The following is a 22,671-nucleotide window of genomic DNA, read 5'->3' as shown; positions in this document are numbered from 1 at the left end:
AAGGACAACGCGTGTAAGTACCTCGGCAAGTCGAGTGCTGTCATGCCACTTCCGTTTTTAGTTGAACACGGGCTAAACGCACATGTTCAAGTGCAAGCTGAATGCACAAGTCTTGCATTATGTGCATTGTGCTTTCGAAGCTGAAGAGGAGGGAAAGGGCTCTTGTGGAGTTTTTGAGTGGCTAAAGTTTTTTCGCGGGGAAATTAACAGGCTTTTAGCTTTGCAGAACGTGGTTAATTCCAAGGGATAAAACGGGCTTGTGCATTCACCTTCTTATTGTTACGAGTCATTTTTTTTCATTGTAGAGAGTCAAAGACCCCGAAATAATCCACCAAAAATCCTTTTCTGAAATGAAGAAAAAAAGAAGAAAAACAGAAGCAAAGAAATCGTTTTTACCTCGAATGGACAAGGTAAGAATTCAAGTAGTTTAAGCAGACTTGAAGAAGAATAAATCAAGAAGAAGCAGAAAAAGATTCCTTACAAGCTGGAAGCAGAAGTTTGGAAAAGTTAGAAAAATAGAAAATATAAAAAGAGCTTTAAAACAAAAAATACAGCACACAATAATTTGAAAAAAACCGGCTATATGACACCAAATTTGACTCGGCGCGTATTTCGGAATTCTCTCACGGGTCAGTGGTCGTTTACAGTAATGACGTCACACACACACACTTAACTGCATGACGTCACGTGGTGTACATACTCGGCTATGACGTCACGTACCTTCATCTTGTGCAGACGCAGCGTGTAGTTTCTTGTGAAGCGCTTGCCGCATTCGTCGCACTCGTACGGTTTGATTCCTGAGTGCAGCTTGATGTGTTGCTTCAGGTTGTGGAATCTGCAAAGATACAAGACGTTTACATACACGACGATATTGTCGAACTTTTGTAAGTTCAAAACTAGTTCATTTTTACGGCCAGGTTATAAACCCAGCTTATTCGTAAACAAAGTTTTGGTGTTTCCAAAACTATTGAGTCGCCAAAATAAAGGTCGAGTTCCGAAAATTCCTATCTGCTGAACCTGAGGTCTGACCGCGTGTCCCTGATTTCGATTGACGATCGCGGGCCGGTGGTCGAACTTTAATAACTTTAATATCGTTAATAAATTAAACAAACGAAAATAAATATATATACAATAACAACTGTAATGAACCTTAATAAATTGTCATACTGTTTAAAATTACACTGAAATTAGGTTTAAACTGCTTTTGCTTTAATGCTGGTTGTTTGAAACAAATCTATGTCGCTTAAATCCACGCTTGCTTTTACAAAACATGTTGCGTGGTAAAAGGTGATGGTAAACTTTGTCTCCAAAGCCAGGGGGGTATTTTTTATCTTTTTTATCATTGGGTAAAGTGGACGAAAAGGTTTAGAAGCGCTGACTTACCTGGTGAAGCGGGATCCGCAAATCTGGCACTGGTGCGGTTTGGGAACGTTAGATTGCAAGGTTCGCCTTCGTACGCTCATGTACTGTCCGCTGGGTGGCTGAAAGTAGATGGAAGAAATCTTAAAAAATTCGAACGCGCGCACATTTAATTGCAACCGGGACGGTCTATAATCTAGATTCTATAGAACGTGTTTTCTTGGTATCTTTAAAAAAAATTGCTACACTTTGCAGCCGAGGCCGAAAAACAGTTTCAGTTCCATTACTTAACACACATTTTTTACGCATGTGTGCATAACTGCATGAATTGAACACGTGAATATGCAAAGCGGGCCGTTCAGAATTTGCTATGGATAAAAAATAGATAAAAATCGATCTTTCATTGTAAACGAAGTTCTAAACCTACATCAGATAATCAGATGAGGTCAGCTGGATTCTGCTGCCGAAATGTCGGTTTATAGTTCGTTTACAGCAGGAGAGCGATTTCAACCTATTGATGTGTTGCCTTGTGGCGTCTATTTTGAAGTTTTTTTCCGATTCCTAAGTATTTTTAGTCCAATTTTGAGCCGCGGTTAGTCTCATAATACGCACGACTGGAAAAAAACTGAATCGCAAGAAATGCGCAACCGGTAGGCCGTAAAGAATGCGCGAATATATGGAACACAACCGCATCCAAAAGTCGCTAAAGGCTCGCGGCTTTGCTCGATTTTGCGAAGTGAGCGCATTTTTTCGCGGCCACGCAATTAGGAGAAATCTTCCGACGCTCGACCGCCGTTGTCACGTCATAGAGACGGCGAAAAAGCACCTGGCGAGATGCTTTGTTTGGGGGAGTTTACGTTGCGTGCACGAGAACATCATTTTTCAGCTGTTTTTTTTTATTACCCGGCCTTTAAATTGTTTCGCTTTCTTAAACCCTTGGCGAAACTGAAATGCAAAATGTTGTCTTTGAAATTATTTCGTCCTTTTTAGGGGGATTTACGTACAGCAACCCAAAAAACGTCCTTTTACGCTAACCTTTTTCTCAAATCCCGAGTTAAAATGCAGTTTGGGCTTCGAAAACTCCTTCAGCGGGATAACATTTAAAAATGTTGTGTTTAATCATAATAATAATATTTCAGCCTCGTTTTACTTTTCAGAAGGCTTTACGTGCAGCCAATCAATAACGTAAAACGGCAACTTTTTCTCAAATTGCTGAGCCAATATACGTTTTTTGCTTCTCAAACCCTTCAACCGAGCAAAAATAAAACGGTTTCGTCTTAATTTAATCTTGGGGGTTAACATGTAGCAACTCATACTTTTAAATAACTTTTTTTCCCTAAAATTCAAAGCGAATCTTCATTTTCGGCTTCTAAACCAAAATAAATGCCACGCACCGATGATAAAAGATTGTCAAATTTTGGAAACAGACCCCCCATCAAATCACGCAAGCTATATTAGCGGAAAAACTCGTCCTCCCGTTGCACGAATATGCCCATATAGCACCAAAACCAGACACATACCGGGTATTCACGCATGCATTCGCGGTCTGGCTAACAATAGATCTACCGCTTGTCGCATTCGAAGGCGGCGGCGGGCGGCACGACATGCATTCCTACGGGGACAAGCGGTTGCCTGCGAGCGGCCAAACGGCAAGTTCTTACGCCCGGGAAACACCGCACGTTTTGGCGTGAGCTTCCGAAAATTTTTCCCTTTTTTGGAAATATTGTTTTGCGATTGCATTCATTTCGGGTTACGTAACTATGCAGTGCTTGACACTTTTCATGTCTGGTTGTCTTTATATCAGGGTTCAAATCGGTGAACTGCCTGCATATAGATGTCTGGAACTCAATATTTTCGTGTTTTATTTTTTACCAGATATTTTAGGCAAAAACCACTGTCGTCCTATCCAACACCAAATGACGTAATTCCTACGGTTAGCGGGCAACTTTTATTAAAACGTACAACAATAACGTTTTTAGGGCATCAGGCAGAAATTACTATTTTTAACCTTTCATAAATCCGTCACTGAAATGTCAGCTAGGTACCGAATCATGATAACACCCAGGTATCGGATAGGTTTCGATACAATCACTTGGCTTTTCGAATCTGCCTATGTTTACAAAACAGTGATCACATATTTCAACGGCATGGTTAAAAGGAATTCTTTGCTTGTCGCCGGCAAATTTTTCGGTTTAAACTTAAATTTCCAAATTAGTTTATATATAGCCTGTTTAGTTGCCCGTTTAAAAATTCGTAGTGTCATTGCTCATCCACCAACGCGAAACTGTAATAATTCCAACATTGGTTAATTTAAAGAAATATTTGTAAACCGAAAATGTGAAAGGTTTTCGTCTTGTGATGTAAATTCGCTAGTCATGTTGAAATCTGTCGATTTCTCGAATTTCGCGCCGTCGCACAGTGACCCAGCAAATCGCGACAATTTCTTCCAGCGATTTCGCGAAAGTTTTCAAACTTTTCGATGAGATTTGTTTATCAGATTGAACAAACGAACTCGAGCCAGGTTAACTTCAATTTAAACGCGTTTATTTTTGCCATGATGTGTAGGCGGTGCATTACGCACGGTAGAACAAATCATTCTGTTCGTGCTGGTACTTTTGTGGGGACGGTTACAGGCACAGGATACGCGAGGTTTTTATTTCGTCATTTAGATTCTTGGTTTTCTTTGACTTATTTTTGGGCTGATGTGCGGACGTTTTTCTTTACGTAAAGCAAGATTTCCATTCGCGTTTGAAGTGTTATACGATAATAAATTGTTTTTTTAAATTTGTGGAAAATTCAACAAAAAAATATTCAACATTATTTTTAGACGTTAAACGAATGTCAAAGCTCACATATGATTGAAAGTAAATAAAAAATCATTTAAAACGTTCATGAAACTTAATAATGTACGAGCATTATTTTCCACTCTTTAATTAACTACAACACCCAGGCATCATTTAATGTTTGTTTAAAACGTTAAGAAAGTGCAACCTATATGAGGGCTTCGATCTAAATACAACCTCCAGCTGTTATTCCTTAAAGGGATTGTGTTTTCTTCCCAGCAAAACTAAATATGATCGATCGATTAACAGTTTATCAAAGCCCATACACAAGTATAGGTATCATTTTAAACGTTTCGAATAACTCTTTATTCATTTTCAACATGTTTGGGCTGTGGGCTTTGATATTCTAATTACATCTCACTACAACCTCAAACCATTATGCTCCAAAGATTAGCAGTTTGTTTTGGTCTATTGTACAGTCTTGTAGTTCGCAAAACATTATCAACAGACTTGATGTTAATCTTTATTGTATACGTGATCCCGTTAAACCGCTCTTAACAGCTCCGAAAAAAACGAGCTATTGTTTCACAAAAAAAAAACACCTAGTTGTGGTTTCACAAGCTAAATAAGTACACAGCGCCGAAAATCGTGGCGGATTAGTCGAAAAAATTCCCGTTTCGCAGCGAAAGCAAAAACCCAAAGACTCGTTGACCGGGATTGACGAATCACAAGCGGTCTACGTTGAAGTAATATATCGCGTTTTTGTTTGTTCAAAGCAGGTTCCATAACGGACGGGCGTGCCTAAACTTTTGCATGCGCAAATGCATGCGTGACCGTCACGGTGTTTCTTTGAAATGTTTTGAATATGCCGGACGGAGAACTCCTCGTATACTTTCTGGAAGCTTTAAAAGCTGCTTTAGAAAATTTGTATAATTTTCTCTTGACCCTTTTTTATGTTTAAATGGAAACGAAAAGGGTGATTAACGTAGATTAAAAAACAATTGACTGTAGCTCTGAAGCTCTGAAACAAACCCGCACAATTTCTATAGAGAGATGCACAACGAAAAAAAGGTTAACATTTAAAAGACTTTCTGTAAAAACGCCCTTTAAAATCACACAAACAGTTAAAAGTAGAGTAAAAATCTAGACTTGAACTATGTAGATTTAGGAAATGGTCATCCAGATGTTCAAAATGTAAGAGTATCTAAAAAAAACGTAAAAAATAGGGCGATGAAGAAAAAAAAAATAGGGCGATGAACAAACGGGCAGTTTTGAAAAAGGTCATCGAACACAGGCATGTCAGAATTTTAATATTTAAGCTTTACACCACAGCCAAAGCAGCGTTAATACAGATCAGCTAGCGGCGCAGGTGCATTGGAAGAAATGTCCCGTGATATTTTCCAGCTGGCGCTTGCATCTCAATCACCGCTTACAAAAGCGCCAAAGTGCGGGTTAGGCAGGCGCCCAACGGGAAAAGCTAGACACTGGCTGAAGCACAAGCATTCTTTCGACCACAAGCAGTTTTCGCCAAGTACGGCTGTAAGTTCTCTGAGTGTTTTTTTCCTAAAGTGTTTCCGCATCGGACAGAACTCAAAATTCCATTCGACAACAAACAAAAACAACAAGGCTATAATGAAATGCAAGCCATTTGGAGAGAGATATTTACATAAGATTTTGACAATTGTTATTGCAATGACTTCAAAATAAAAAGTGACCTCAAGTAAACCAAAGCTCCATGCTTTTTAAGTGTGACTGAATTTGGAAGAGATCTTTAAACTTAATAAAAAAATCAGGAAAGCTAACATTGTGTGTGCGGAATTCATTTTAATATAACAAATTCTGAAACGCATCCGGTAATTAGCAATCAAAATTTAAGGCCCGCAGAGAAAGGGACAAACATTCGGACCACATCTGCTTGTTTTATACGCTTTGTTGAACGAAATTTGTTGTTGTCATGTATGTTCATCATGTTAGGCGATGACATTTAAAAAAGCAATAAAATTTCCAACTAAACTGGATAACAAATCACCCCAGCTTTATTACTATGCTTTATGCAAATTTGATACACAAATGTGTTTTCAACATTTAGGCATAAAACTTAAAATGCGGAATTACCAATTGAAAGGGATTTACAACGGACTTGTACCACAAGATACACTCGTTACATCATTCGGGTATTTTTGCACTTTGGCCTCGTTTTCGTTTCTCAGAAGCAAGTCGCATCATTGCGAGATTGCTAACGAGCCGTAAAAAGCACCTTTGCAGGAATATCAGAACGATTACAGTCCACGTAATGTTTGGGGCTTTTTGCCTGGCGAAATCACCAGACGATAAACGCGGGATTTTTGAACGTAAACAAAAAATTCAGACTCGAAACGGACTGGTACCAAAAACGAGGTTTGAGCGTTTTACACAACCGCAAGAAAAAACCAGTGTGTCAGTTTAAGTTTTAAAATTTTAAAATCTTCCATTAATAACCACGCTTTTAGTGAACTTTGTCATTAATCAACCAGGTCATGTACAGGCTTCATTTTTATTTAAAATTTGCCCAATTTACATGGCTACTTCGTAATAAAATTTTTAATTCGGGTAAAAAAACAATTATGTCGTTACGTTAAATCCCCATATGGCGAAAATATTTTGTCTCAAAAACCAGGCTATAAAATGTGTTTTCTGTTGCAATCTCCGCTAATAACTAGTCAAAAAAACACCTGCTGCCTAACACCAGAGTGTCGGCCCTCTATTCAGGACATACACACAAAAAAATTGTGGACTTTAAAAGCAGCCTTAATATTTCAATATGGCGCCAGGCCTACATTTGGTCCATAACAAAACAGCCTGGTAAATTGGCTAAGGCGACTGTTGTTTGATTATTTGATGTCGGCCGTTCGCCTAAACTTGTCCCTGGAAAGCCCCGTTGGGTTGTAAAGCGGTGTAATTTAAGTGTAATAAGAAACCAGGGGAAGGCGAAGTAGCGGGATACGAAACCCGAGCCGCGGTGTATTTTAAAAATAAACGAACAGCGCAGCAGAAGCTCTCTTCCTTCGTAACCCTAACACTAGAAACAATGGAGTCTAATTTAAAAGCTCACGTTGATAATGGGCATTGTCGTATTGGAACGTTTTGAACAATGAAACTTGCTGCAGCATGGTCTTTGCCAGTTGTTAACAAACTGTAGGTTGATTTATAGAATTTGTGTGAATAAGCTACCTCCTTAGCGTTTTCCTTTGTATGCAAACGTTAAGCGGATGAAATACGATCAAGATTCCGAAGCCTTGGTTTCCAAAAATCATCTGGCTTATCATTACTGTGCGGCTGACTGGCTATTTAGTCGAATGATAAGTTTGGATAAATTTGGAAAGTATATTATTGCAGCTGTCGTAATTACTATCCAAGTAACATAGAACCAACCTACAGCCCGAAACCGTACTGCTGCGACTGGTTCCGAAGGTTATTTGTACGTTTTACTGTATAGCTTATTCTTAAATAGCTTGGATAATGGTAGAAACAAAACATTAAAGGAGTGAGTCTCAAACCTATGAGCGCAAGTATTACAAATAACCTTTGACGACCAAATTCTTTTCACGTAAATTGGCGGAATACAGGGTGGAGGATCTGAGCCGATCTCGGGACTCGACGAAATTGCACATTTGGCCGAAGTCGGACTCGAGTTTATTTTTTGGCCGGATTTGGACTCGGGAGTCTGACTCGGAATATTTTAAACGACTCTGCAGCCCTGCTAAGTGGTACGCTACCCTTAAAAGTTTAACAGGCAACGACTGTAGGGCAAAACCTCCGTGTTTTTCATGTTATTTTACTCACCACAGCCGGCAGATCAGCCACGAGTTTCTCCTGATCCGCACTTCCTGGAGCAGATTGAGGAAGAGCGGAGAGCGGTTGATGCTGGTGATGACGCTGCTGTTGCTGGAGCAACGCGCTCTGCATTGACATCCCGTTTAATCTGGGTACCATGGAAACGGCTCCTCCGTCAATCCGCGGGAGGCTCTCGCTAGCGATCTTCTCCAGAACTGATTCTGGAATCACGAAAATATTTCAGTTTATTTATTATTTTTTTTTTTGCTTTTCTTTTGTAAAATAACTAATAACCCTCTACATAAAATTTTTGAAAGTTAAATTGAAGAAGATAGTAACATAAAAGCCCCATCTTGTATTGTTTCGTCGATTTTTCTGTTTTCGTCGGATATGTGTCAGTTAGATTAACTAGCCTAATGGGTGCAAATTAGGAGTGATCCAGAACCACGTCGCTGTTTTTAAATGACTTGACTGGAGTATTTGGACAAAAAAAACTTTTTCGGGCTGTTTTACAAATGACTTGTCGGGAACTTAAGTCATTTTAAAAACGACTTGTTTACAGCACTTGCTGAGTTGCACTACGAGAAATGCGAGTTATTTTAATGCAGGCGATAAACATGGATTTAACACTTTGATAATAATTGCCTTGCGATTATATTACTTTAAGGAAACGGTGCAGTTTTTCACAAGAAAATTTATATTTTTTTTCATTTAAGGGAGTGTTTCTTTTTGTTTTGTTACCTAAGCTTCTACGGCAACCAATTAAGCAGCAGAAGTGGTTTCTTTGTCTGTTGTGTGTTTCGCCATCGCATTACGTCACCGCACATTAAGAGCACACAATGGCGTCAATTTGACAAGACAGCCGCTTAATGCGCAAGTAGTTTCACTCATGCTTGGGCGGGCGATGTATGCAGGGGGTTAAACACACACGAAACAGACACGAGGGCCGATTATGTGACCGCTTTAAAAGCCAGGCTCCTTTTTTCTGGGACCAATTTCGCTTCTTTTTCAGATGTGTGAAAAGCAACAAAGGTGGCCTGAAAATGCCACCAAAAATGCATAAAAATACAGCCTTGTACTTTTCACAAACATGAAGGACATTATTCCAGTTTTATATATAGCTTTTGAAAACGATCTCCAAATTTACCAAAGCTGTTCCGTTTACCACACGTGTGAAATACCAGGGTGGTAAAACGTATTTTAAAGAGTATAAAAATAATCAGCCTTGAAGATTAAAAACAGGGCCGAAAAACGACTGGAAAACACGGCTAAAAAGGACGGCCTGGCACTTTTTGAGTTGGCCGCGAAAACAGACAAGCCGCAGCCTTTTAAAACTTCGCCCGGGCAGCATTTTATTGCTAGCAACCGCCCTCCGCATGCCTGTTTGTTGTCGAACAACATGCAATGGTGAGCACGTCATACTAGGCCTGTTTGCACCTCTCTTTAAAACACGTAAGCTCATTTTAGGGCCGTTTTTGGCCGGTTAATTGAGTTTTGTCTTCGCTATTGGTATAGTATTGTTTTGGTCTCTTTTGTTTCGTACTATTTTTCAGTCACCCTGATTGGAACCTTTATTTATTCGACAAAGTCTTTGCGGTATCACTAAACAGTGCATTTAAGTTCGATTGAGTGTGCTAATAGGTCAAATGTTTTCTTTTTGTTTCGTTTCATAGCGTGTTTTACTCGCATTGAGTTGAATTTAAATCTGAAATCTGCTAGATTTGAACGCAAAGTGATTTTCAAAAAATTGCACACTGAAATTTACTTCAGTATAGTACTTTAAGCCCGTGATTTTCGTAGTTGCAAAACAGCTACCAGTTTTGTCAACAAGTCATTTTGAAACGACTCAAGTCCCAGTCAAGTCATTTGTCTAAAAAAACTTGAGTCAAGTCAAGTCATTTTATAGCCAAAATACTTAAATCAAGTAAAGTCATTTGAAAACAGTGTTTTGTCAACAAGTCGTTTTGAAACGATTAAAGTCCCAGTCAACTCATTTGTCACAAAATACATAATTCAAGTCATTTTAAAACAGTAATTTAAGTGCACTAAAGTCAAGTTATTGACTTGTGTCATTACTATACTCACAGTTACACGCTACATATGGCAAAACAAAAAACGACCTTCGAAAAAACGGCGGTTTAACCTGGCAAAAATAGACAGATTGTCGATCGGCCGTACCGGCATTTTTGCAACGGTTTAAATGCGGTCGTTTAAACAAGGGACGGTTGGCAATGCAAACAACACGCGTCTGCATATGTGTGCCTAAAGGGCGACCTTGTTCCGATCGAAAGGATGTTGTCATTGTCCTGCTGTCGTTCTGACAGACCAACTTGGCCGCTCGGAAAAGGCCTAGGCCGCATTTTGCAAGGTCGTATGACTATTTACCCGTTTTTTTTTAACTAAATTACATGCTAAATGTTTTTAAACCGCATTTTATAAGTTTTTATCGCTGTTTTAAAGCAGTTGGGCCTTTTTGATGATTTTTCTACAATTTGCGTATGCGCACGATTAATTAATTTTAAACGCCTAAAAACTTGTTAAAAACATAAAAACACTGGTCAAGAGTGCTCCCTGATTTTCGACTACGTGAGATTACCTATCAGCAATTTAGTTCCATTTTTTCTTTACAGCATGCTTATCAGAGCCTAAATGACAGAAAAACGGCCAAAATAAAGAGCCGGCTCTTTTTCAAGCGGCCAGGTTCGCCAACCTGCTGTTGTTCGTGTCAACAGGGGCTTGCCTTATGTTGCTCGCGTATTGCAAGATCGGCTTTGGTAAACAACGGGTTAGGTTGGCTTGGGACGCAAAGCGCCAATGAATTGACAATTCCTCACAAGGATCCAATTACGCGTATCAGGTTACGCCGCTAGAGGCGCCCGAGAGGTAAGTTTTATCGAAAAGAGGGGTAAGCGTTTCGTCGCAATCGCATATAACGATTCTTTACTAGAGGAGCAAATTCGCTTTCCTTTATGAGACGCCATTAACTTGTTTACCAAGAAAAATTGTGGGGATATCAAAACCCATATGTAGGTAACATTTTTGAACGATTTGAATATCTCTTCTATCAATTTCAACTTCAAAAAAGGGATATTCTAATCATTCAAAGTGTCACATATACTTCTATGTATTTTTTGGTTTTATATACTACGTTCAACTGCAACCTACAACCATAACGCTCCACAATGTGTTGCATGATTTTCATTTCAGTAATACTTAATGACAAGAATTATCTCTGGCTTGCACAATTTTTTAGTCAAATTAAAAGATGACGCAAGGAACTTTGAACTTTCTCAAGGACCAAAGTTTGCGGGCCGGAGACAAAGTCTTACTTTAATTTATAAATCTGCTTCAGGGGGCGTTTTAAAGGTGTGTCAGTGTGCCGAAATTCATGCAATGCGTAAGTAAGCGGCTGGAAAGCGATCGGAAAATTTCCGCTTCGCGTGGCAGTGTACGATTTACGTGTGCGACATACTGGCTGAGTCAACATTGCACGCACAACTGACATCTTGTCTTGTATTCATCTCTTCGCGTTTCGCGAAAATCTTGCAATGCCGTGTTCGGGATTTTCCGATCCTATAATCTAGGTTAAGGTTGACAACGTAAATCGCTTCAATTTCGTGTTTGAGTTTCGTTGGTTTGTTCGCTTCTATATTTGGAGTAAAATGTTGCTGACCAAATGTTTGTTTCAAGTAAATTGTAACGTTTTAAGTTGGAAAATAGGCAATAGGCAAATTTACCAATCAAAACAAACTGGCTAGATTCCGTAAAGCATCTTATTTACCCCAGTTTAAGATATAGACGTTATGTTAAAGTTTGATTTTGGAAATGCTGACGGTCTATGTTTTCTCACGTCCAACGAACTATTCGTGGCGAACCATACTTTATGACGTCACGACTTAACCGCATGACGTCATGACCTACGCAAAAAATGACGTAACAAGTTCCAAAAGTCGCAATTAGGAGTTGTGTTTCACCGTAAAACCGCTTGAGATAAATTCGGATCGGATAACGTTCACGAAAAAAGTCACGGGAACTCACGGAGACTGTTTGCGGTGCTCGTGAGACGGTTCACGACTCCCGGGCTCACGGAGCTGCCGTGAAGCGGCTTCCTACCGGCATCACGTGACCTGATCTTCTCCTCCGCTTTACTCTGGAAGCTGTAGAGACGCTGGAGGCTCTGCCACGAGTCCTCCGCATCCCCGGGAGCCGGACTGCTCGTCTTACCGCCCGATGTCACTTCTGTGGAGGAAAATGGAGGAAATTGGAAATTGAAAAGAAAAAACTATTAAAAATAAAATAACTACATGTGGCTGAAACAGTTTGCAGGTCAACTTAAAATTTTTTTTTTTACTTAAAACAACGAAAATGCAATATTTTTTATTGGTTCAGGTCGAAAAAGAAGATTTTCCGCTAACAATCAAGAGCTGATTTAAAAAAAAAAATTCTGAAAAAAATCGAGAAAAATCGTTCGCAAACGTTTCGAACCAGAACACAACAGAGCCACATGAAAACTGTCCTGATTTTTACAATAATGATAGATTTCGCTAAACCTTTTTAACGCAGGCTTTTGCAAGAAACAAGTGCGCCGTTATAATTGGTAAACACGGCTTCACACAATCCAAACAACAAAAATAAACATGCTAATTTCCAATGGTTAAGTGCAAAACGCTCAAGCTGCGAACCCAAAAGAACTCGCACACAGTCGTTATCGCATCAGCAGCAGAACGCCGAAACAAAAATCGATTCTGGCTCACGGGAAACGATAAAAAAGCGGCGGGCGCGAAATTTAATAAAGGCGCACTGCGGAAACATCGGATTATTGCGTCATAATTGGCACTGCGCGATGCACGACCTACAAGGGCCATTAGGGCGGCTCAACGGGCGCCGCGGCCCATGCAAGGGCGGGACCAGTGGCGGCGAAAATCAAACGAACTGGAATCGTAATTGCGACGAGTCAATGCAAATCAAGCTAATTGAGCTTCGTCGCTCGCTACCTAAGCACGTCAGTAGACAGGATGCTGCCGAGTTAATGCCCGCCTGTTCCATGTTGGTCTCCACCCTCGGCCGACCCGCGGTAAGCGCAATTAATGCCTCGTTTAGCTGCTTATGGCTGTTTTTTGGTCGGCGTTTGTGTCACAGCTTTTTAAGCTGCCGCCTTGGTAATAAGCTTTTTTAAAGCAACGTTTGTTTTGCATTTTTTTGGTTACTTATTAGAACTTGAACATCCCCCTTTTCTTGGTCGTTTTTGTCGTGTTCAAAAACTGAAAACGGGTGGCCCGATGACGCACGATTGAAGGCTATAGGCACATCAATATTGGATGTAGAAGGAATATGAACGCCCATGTATTAGTATAGGTAGCTTATTTTAAACGTTAATCAGTAAAGACTATTTCTTAATGTTCAAAATATGCCACTTACTTCTGTATGGGCTTTAATATTCATTCTACGTCTAACTACAACCATCAACCATTATTCTCCATTATCTTATCAACGTTTTTCGTCAAAAGTGCCAATTTTTTGGCGATTAGAAAATACTTTTTTGTAACATTTGCCATCCCACAAAAGGCTGTGCTAATTAAAAGAAATTCAATTCTCGTTTTGCCGCTTCAGCGATGAAATAGAATCGTGTTGAAAATAGGGGCCCAACCGCATTTACGACGTGAATTGCACCTAGGCCCGTAATTAGCCTCCTGTTTCCGTCCAATTGCACCAGCGTAACCTGGTACCGCTTCAAAGGTACCTGCGTCATTTTCCCGTGATTTAAGGACGATTTCTGACCCTATAATGAAAAGGCAATGGAGCTGCGAAGAAAAAGTAGACGTTTAATAGAAAAGGCCAAACCTTGCACCTGTGGGATTAATTACTCTGAACTTTTGAGCGGCAAGAGATTAAATTGAGGAGAAAATGCAACTAGGCGAAGTTCAAACAGCTTCCAGTTCCTGGTAGGTTTTTATCCTGATTCCTAACGTTGCAAAAGGCGCCAAACAATTCAGCGCGGATATTTTAAGCGGCTGACGGTAACAGCCGATTTAGGCGGTCACGCCGAATAAGCTTATAGAGCGAACGTACATTTCTAAAAGCGTGACTGATACAGTTGTAAGGCCGGTTTCGGTGCGGATTACGAACTAAACGCCTTGTGTCGACCAGAATGCACTTCTGCCCGATTTTCGATTCAGGGGAAGAAGCTGTATGGGGCTTCCGGGCATTTGCACACTGAGTTTGGATGTGTTTTGGGCAACAAAAAGGTTTAGGTTTTGGGAATAGGGCATTTTTTTACAGCAGATTGTTTCTTGTAGATTGATCGGTATTTTGACGAGAGTGACATAACCTGATGTGATAATGATACAAGGGCGTTTTGAAACGTCTTAATCAAGATAATGTCGATCTACTTGATTTGCTTTGCAATTTATTATCAAGCTACATTACAGATCCGTACATAGTGTACCCAGATAAATGCCAGTTTTTTCGAGTCTCGCTTTCTTGCCTGATATTTGTAATCAAAGAGGATATTTTACGAAACAACAAAAAGTTCCGCGGCACATTTGAGAATACTTTGAAGCGGCAAACAATGAGAAACACTTCTTTATATAGGTTAACACGTCGCCTTCAAATGTAGCTTAAAAAGAAAAAAGCGACTCCTTATTACATTCGCAAGCTATTATGTATGCCTAAAATATGCAACCCTTATTAGATTTCGTGCGAAAATAGTTTTCCCAGTGCCTGTTCGCCTTTTGTGATGCGGTTTGGGCGCCGTGACGCAAAACCAAACCACTTCTTGTCGAACACGTAAGCTATTCCGCCCAAACAACCATAAAATGCAGCAGCGACGTCGCTCATAAAGGGCTCGAGAAAGGCCTCAGGCCGTAACGTTACCAGCAGTCAGTCACAAGAAGATACAGTCACTTCTGGAATCGAAAAAGCAAGTCACAGCCGACAGTTCGGTTTTAGGTTGTTTTTTTTTAGTTCGGTTCCAGGTATACCAGGGTCGGAGCGGACGAGAATAAACGGCGCGCGCGACCGACGACTGTTACGTCACAAGCGATGCGTTGGCATTCAGTTGCAACTGCCGAGCGTCGAGAACTAAAGGGAACGAAAATAATTGAGCACAAAGACGGCTGCGGGCGGGAAAGAGGTTTCGGGTGGCGTTGATAAAAAACCTTTTGTTATTGGGTTTAAGGTAGAGGGTTCAAAAACTGGGGTTCGCGAACCCCTGTGGGCACGTGGACTAGTTTTAGGGGGTGAACAAAGGCTGAATTTATTAAATCTAGGTTTGTTTGAAAAAAGGAATTAAATTTAGTTTGAATTAAAAAAATCAACTTCTCCTTAAATATATTTAAACTCAGCTTCACGTTTGCTGGAATGAAAATAGTAGGTTTTTCAAGGCGATTTGTTTTACGACGTCATCTCTAGACATTTGATGCTGACTTTGGTCCACACGGACCCCCAAAAATGAATGATAATCAAATGAATAATGAATTGCAAAGCCAAAAAGGTCGAGTAGATCGACATCGTCTTCGTAATTACGTATCGTTAGACCTTAATCATGATGATGTCGAGTTATCCGCCCCCTTTGGCTTTGTAATTTATTATTAAGCTACATTACAGATCCGTGTATAGCGTAACCAAAAATATTTTCGGGCGGGTAAACTAACATAACTAAAACGAAGGCAAGGTTTATTTCAGTTTTTTCAACTAGCAAACCAAATACAAAAAGTACACACACGTGGTGCGTTTTAGCCAGTAAATATCCCGTTCGAAACCAGACCGCGTCACTTCACGCAGCGCACAGCACATCGATTAATGCTTTTCGTACTCCGGGAAATCGATACAAAAAGAAACGGCGCAGTTACTAGAAAAGCGCCCGCACGTACAAGGGGGCGACGGTTGGGCGGCAAATTCCAGCACACACAAAGGACAGCAAGCCGCCGCTGCTACAGCAACTGCCAACCATGCCTTTCTGCCTGTTTTTCTGCGCGCAAAAAGCCACGACAACCACTGTAAGTGGCGTGCTCCATTGAAAGCGGCGTGCCGCGTTGCCATGGCAGGAGCAGATGGAGAAAGAGAGAGTGAGAGAAAATGAGCGTTTGTGTGTCGGCGACAGCATTAGCGGCATTACAAGGGGCCGTAGGTCTGTCGTACACTTCACAAAACACGCCACCGTTCTGGAAAAAGGCCAGGAAAATATGTTTTTAAAGAAGCGTGTTAATTTGGTCAAGAATAAGGATTAAAAATGTGATTCAAAATTAAAAGTAAACGCTGTTTTTGAAAGGGCTTTAACAACTTGTAACCAATGCACTAAAAGCGCTATGTGTTCTCAAAAATGGGACAGGGTAATTAAAATAACCCTTTAAATCAGAGCTGTACACATTCAAGTCACATATTAAATCACTGCTTTACAACTTTAAAATTTAATTCAAATCAGCCTAAATTTTGTCCTAATCACAGTAAAACCAACCCAATTAGGTATAAGATTAGCAGTCAAAACCACTCCAACTTTTTAACCCTGTTTACTCATTTTTAAAAGTCCATACAAACATCCAAGGTTGAAAAAAGGGGCCGGGCGTTTTAGAAAGGGTTTTCCTTTTGAAAAGTCGCCCAATGACAGCATACAACAGAAAAGACGGGCGCGCGCGTGGGAAGGGGAACAAAAAACTAAAGGAACGCTTCCCTTTAGTCGTCCTGGGGCCGCACACAATGGCACAGAAGATGCCGGGACACACAGGCTTCAAAAGCCGCCACCGCACAAAAACGATGCAGCGCTTTACAGCAACAGACCCCCTGCTTGGACGCAGCTTAACAGGAAGGGCTTATCTGCTTTTATTGCTGCTGTTTCTCGGTGTGTTTTGGAAGCAAAGCGGCGCCTTTATAGGACGGATTTCGGGGGAAAGGCTGCATTGTTGCTGGTAGATTTAGGCCACTTCGCTAAAATTTTTCGGGCAAAGGTTTTAACCTTGATTTTGCCTCTTTTTTTCAGTACTATGGTGTTGGTCGCATTTTAAGCAAAAAAGTGCTCTTTTTGTTAGTCTTTCGTGCGATTTTGCTTAGATCTGTTATATATATATATGACCGTGTAAAACAACAGTTTTTTTCGTTTTTCCACCTTATATTTGGTACCAGCACTCCAAATACATATGGAGATTGAAAAATGATTTTATTGAATACAATCTGTCCAATTACTCCAGGTGCACAAATAATATTACAAATCAATTCTAAAGTGTAAAAGCAAAAACGAGTAAATCCTTCGTCAACATAGGCCATGCACAGTAGTCAGTAGTGCATTCCGCTGTGAATTTTGATTGACACGCGCAAGCCCCGCCTTTCGAATTCCATCCCACTGCGTATTTGCTCGCCTTACTATGAATAAAAAAGCGTCCTTTTTAGGCAGAAGCGTTCATAGTAAGCAGGCCAAGCGATGCATATACGGCGCGACTGTTTGTGGGCAGAGTTTACGCATCAAACGTAAGGCACAAAGGCCGGTGTTTATCCCGAATAAATGCGACTTGCGTACACGGCAGCCCGTGCCGGTGCTCCTGCGTAAATAACAGGGGGGTATAGTAGTTGGAATAACGCCACACCCCGCATTGTGGCCAAGCATAACGCGGTTTTTGGTGCTGTGTGTGCTTGTGTGTGTGCTCATCACTTCTTTCGAGCTTCTGCAATTCTATAGGCACTGATCGATGGCTGATGGGCAGAATGGCCAGGGAGTGGTGATTGGGGTTTGGAAGGAGAAAAAGCGGCGAAAGTGTTTTCGCGCCCGAACGCGACGCATTGGGAGAAGAGTTTGAAGCCGACACATTTTCGTAAACTAACTTTTACCTTTTTTTATTAATCAGATTGCCAACTTTTTATTTTATTTTAAAAATATTGCAGGTGATAAATACCGATACCTGCGTTTTATTTTCTCAAAAAAGTTAAAATAAACAGCGTAGTTTCAATTTAAAAAAGTTAAAGGGAAAATAAAGTGGTGCCTTGTGGATTTATCGGGAGCAGATCATCGCGTGTACGGCAAGACACGTGTAACCACTGTACCATATTAATATTTGCCTTAATAAAAAAAAATGCCCCCTCCTCCTCGAATGATACAGCAAATTGGAGCAGAAAGGCGCCGGCAGCTCAGTTTTGCGCAAGTTGTAAAAGACTAACGACTATTGAGAAGCCCAAAAAGAGCAGAGGGTTGCATTATTGATGCGAGCTGCATAAATAATTGATCGCGGGAACGGGCCCGGGTCCATTCAGACCCTAATTACCCGAGGGGGGGGGGAGAGGGGGCAATAAGCAGGGGGGCGCCAACAAAGGCCTTTAATAAAAAAAGACGCGGCCGAATTAGCAGGAGACCTCGTTATGCGTCAGACTGCACCTGCTAGTCGCGCTCAAAGGCCTGAAAAGGTATCCAGTGGCCTATTCAGCACACCGACGCTTGTAACAGCAACAGCCAACCGCCTATTTTCCCCGTCTCGCGGCAGCAGCTACAAGGCACCGGGACAAAGGACGCTGGCAACGCGGCCGACGGCTCTTATGCGGCCCGCCGCGGGAAACAAAGCCGACGCTTGCCGCCGAATAATAAAGCAGCGGCGTCGTCGGCACAAAAGCATGCCTAGCCAGGGGGACGTAGCATCCCAAAACAATAGAACAGACACACACACAGGAGGGGGGATCTGAAAGTGGGAATGGAGGAATAGAGAGAGGAAAGCGCCTTTCCCTTTTGGACGCAAACAGGGCCAAGCAAGCAGGCACATTGTCGTCCTGGCAATTTGTATCAGTCTTTGTGCGCGCCCGTATACAAAAGACGTCTCTTGTCGCCAAATGCTCAGCAACCGTTTTTTTCCCACTGTGTGTTCCTCTTGGCGTCACCGACTGTCGCAAGCATCAGCCGTAACGCGACACCCCTGGCGTACAAGGCAGGTAATTTGTGGCTTTATTGTGCACCCCGCTTCTACTGCACCAGAGTACGCCTGGGAATGCTGCTCAAAGTACAAAGAACACTCGTATGTCCGCGCGTCTAAATTGTCAGTCTCTTTGTTTTGCGAAACTTCGCGAATCATTGTACTTTCCCCTATATAGCGGTTGATGGAAGTGTTTTTTTAGCGACTGCATCGGCAACAGATAAGCGAGCTAACGCGTTTAAACACTTTGCTTGGTTGTACAAAGCTTTCGCTCTTGCGTTCGTATGTTTTTATGTGCGTTTGCACGCGTTCGTGAAATTAGGGCCCTAAAACGCGGATGCTTCTGGAATTTGTGTCATACCCTTAAATTATTTCGAACTTCTCATCAAACCTTTCGTCATATTTAAAAACAATTTTAAAACAAAGTTTTGCGAATTTGTTAATAAGAAAACGAAAATAACTTTATATGGGTCTATGATTAATTAATTATTATCAGTAAAGGCTTAAAATTAGTGGCATTTTAAAAGCTGGAAATTGATAAAACTGTTTATTATACTGTAACGAGCATCCCACCCGTTATCAATTATATGTTCTATGTTCATTTCGAAGCAGAAACTTGTTGCGAATCTCCCAGCGTACAAAAGGGCTTGTATCTAGCGACGCTGTGTGCTTATGTACGTTTATTTGCAATGATCTGTCATTGTGGGCGGGCGCTTAGTGAAGCCTCCCTTGTCAAAAGGAGTGCTTTATTGACTGCAGCTTGCTTGTCATGCGGCCCTGAGAGTGTCAAAAGGACCCAACCCAACGCGATTTGTCGAATATAGGGCGCAGCATCGAAAACAAATCCGACCGATAAGAATTGGGCGAGCCGTGACGTCGTTATACAATCCCTTCTCATTCGGTTACAACTTGCATAACAAAGACAGATAATAATCAGCTATGCCTGCCACAAATGGAGCGCACTTCTTGATTATATCAGAGCTTTTGCAGCAGTTTTTATGGTCGATTTAATGGCGATTGGCGTGTCTTTTTTATCCTCTGTTAATGATGGTAAATTGTAGTTGGTTGATTTGAATTTGCCATGTAAGCTACGTTATTTTTTACCACTTTTTAGTAGTTCACGCGTAAGTTTAAAACGGACAGGACTCTCTGACATTTGTGCAACTCTGGAAATGATTCAAAACTAAAAAACTTGCTGCTTTCAAATGTCGTGTTTATCTGAAAAAATGTCAGTTGTATTTTAAGTCGATAGGGGAAAAGTTACTTCAATTAGCAACAAAAAATAGCAAAAGAAGTAAACTGGGCGGTTTTTAATTAGAATCAAAAACGGACCAGGTTAGTTTAAAACTGTCGCACAAACAGTTTAAATTAGAGTTAGCTGCTTTTCAAACGTTGATAAAAAAGGCTGAAAAACAGCTGCACGAAATTGTCATGCCTTTCCAACATCGCATTACGCCCGACGGCGGCCGTGATGGATGAAACAACTAAAGGTTGTGCAAAGGGGAGAAAATAAAGAGAAAGGGGCGGGGTTTGGGGGTCGGAGCGGGTCGCTTTTGTGCGCCAGCGACGCGGAAAGATTGCTGCCGGCAGAAATCACACCGAAGCTAAACATCCGGAGCGCACAGTGAGTGCCGCAGACGCCTAATGCATGTCAAAGCTAGCTGGGGAAGAGCAGTGGCGGAGAGAAACACGTGGTTGATCGCCCACCCGCCAGTAAGCTAAGCACTAAGGGCGAGACGGGTGCGACGTGGCTACCATGCTTTTTAAGCCCATATACAGCAACCTGGGCGAACTTTCGGGCGCGCCGAGACTTTTTTCGGGCAATATCTCTGAAGATTGTGTCACTAACAGGCTGAAATTTTTGTACAGTCCTTGTATTGGATTTAGGAAATTCTGTAGCGACAGAGTAAAACGTGTTCTTGCGGCGCATATGGTGATTCTGGCTGGCGTTTTTTTTTTGTTAAATTAAAGTTGGACCTGGTTCGAAAAAGTTTGTGAAAAAGCAGCAGTGGTAGGCTAGGCGAGCAACTTTCGGGTTTAACGCGAAGTTTTGAAAAATTGCCGCAAATATAATTTTATTTCCGTTTTCGTAAGTTATATTATTATCGATTTGCCAATTTAAGTTATCGATTTTGCCAAAATTTAAAGTCGAAGCTTGTAATTACTTTTTTGGCATAAAAACACATTTTCGCCCTTAATAAATTCTTAGTCCCTTTGGCTCACGTAAACAAGTTTAACATGACTCTCCAGAACAGTGATCCACACGACCGAATTAAACACCCTTAAAAATACGAAAACAATCAGTTCGTTACGTCACTCAACGTGTCTTTCGAACGGTTTTGCATGTGAATCGCGTTTCATTACATAATATGGATCCGGAAACACGATTCAAAGGGGAAAAGGCGTTTCTAGGCGGGCGAAAGTTGCGAAGTAAGACAGGCGGACACATAAGCGCTCTATATTTACACGCGCGACCTTGTAGTTGGCTCACGACCTTGAGTGACGTCATCACCTTGTATGCGCGGAGCAGCGAAGCTACAACGGCGCCCTTTCCGCGAAAAAGCCAGAGCGATTGATCAACTGGGAAAGTGTAAAAACACACGGGAAAACGGCGGAATCACGATGATCCGTTGTTTTTGCTCGACGTGCGAGCGTGTGTGCTTGCACGTACGCGCGTGCGTGTGTTCTTTTGCACGCGTGCGTTTGTACATTTGCCAACAGCTATGGTCACACTAAAAGCGGTGCTATATACTCTATGGCAATGTGAAACTGTGAAGTGCTGCACGAAGTGAGAAACTATGGCGTCTTTTTAAAGCAATTCAACGCACAAAAACTTGCCAAAAATGGGCACGACTATTTATTGGGTGAGGGTCGAATGTCACCTCACAGTATTTGACGTTTATGTTAAAGAAACCCGGAACTTGCCAAGGCAAAAATACCAGTCAACTTTAAAAAATATAGAGAAAAACCTTGAGCCAACGTTGTTCTAATTTCGAGTCAACCGAAAGAATTACACTTGTTTTAACATTGGGCTAACTTCGAAAAACTAAAAAAAAATTTCGAAAACTAAAAATATTTACATCGTGAAACTACCTACAAACCCCTAGTGTGTACGCCAGGGCACAGCGGGACGGCTGTCATATGGGCATTATGCCTCATCCCCCCCTAAAAAATGGGGGGTAGCGGGGTGCAGGTGCGGCCGTCGCGACACGCCAAGTAAAGCGAAGCGCAGTATTTGCACGAAATGGCAGCACAAGCAGAAGGCGGTGGTCGATATGGACTAAGACCGCAAATAGACGAGCGACATGGGGCAGTGACCCTCTATGGCCAACCATAGCGACAACAAGTCTCGTAAAGCAGATTCTGGCTTGGCCTGATTACGTGGCCGATTTTTAGGCGGTCGGCCGGCTCTCTTAATCGGGCCTACAGAGTTGGACTTTTATTGGCCTGTGTGCTGCTTTACGGTGTTCTTTAAAATGATAGAAAGCAATCCAGTTAATGGAAATGTACGCCAGTTGATCTGATTAAAGATTGTAATTTTGCGAAGCCAAACTTAAGTGATAAACAAAACAAGCGAAAGAAAATATCTTAGTTTGCTTTTTTAGTTCAGATATCAAGGAATATCACTTTTCATTTTTACGAATGGACAAAAAAATAGATTTAAAAAAACGTTATTATTTACTTCTATCAATCGACCATACATAAAGAACACATCTTGCTTTTCTAACAAGCCAGGCATAAAATAAAGATCGTTTTTTTAACTCTTAAGGTTTAAACTAGCGTTTTTCTCAACCCATTGGACGTTCGGTATGGTTGGGTCGTCTGAAGTAGTT

At 41.3% G+C, this 22,671-nt stretch overlaps 1 protein-coding gene across 1 annotated transcript in view; it reads right to left on the bottom strand.

The window, feature by feature from the left end:
* The window catches only part of LOC146139281 (uncharacterized), a 52,748-nt gene that overhangs the window by 4,755 nt on the left and 25,322 nt on the right, over positions 1 to 22,671 (bottom strand). Inside the window, exons 7-10 of the mRNA XM_083392264.1 lie at positions 11,994 to 12,194; positions 7,965 to 8,176; positions 1,384 to 1,481; positions 721 to 835 (exon numbers count right to left, since the gene is read on the bottom strand). Of these exons, the coding sequence (XP_083248390.1) occupies positions 721 to 835; positions 1,384 to 1,481; positions 7,965 to 8,176; positions 11,994 to 12,194 (626 nt within the window). The remainder of the gene's footprint in view (positions 1 to 720; positions 836 to 1,383; positions 1,482 to 7,964; positions 8,177 to 11,993; positions 12,195 to 22,671) is intronic.

This window comes from Ascidiella aspersa, chromosome 6 (genome assembly GCF_963924565.1).
Source record: "Ascidiella aspersa chromosome 6, kaAscAspe10.2, whole genome shotgun sequence".
Taxonomy (NCBI): domain Eukaryota; kingdom Metazoa; phylum Chordata; class Ascidiacea; order Phlebobranchia; family Ascidiidae; genus Ascidiella; species Ascidiella aspersa.
The sequence above is the reverse complement of the archived record's forward strand: the minus strand, read 5'-3'. Positions and strand labels throughout refer to the sequence as shown.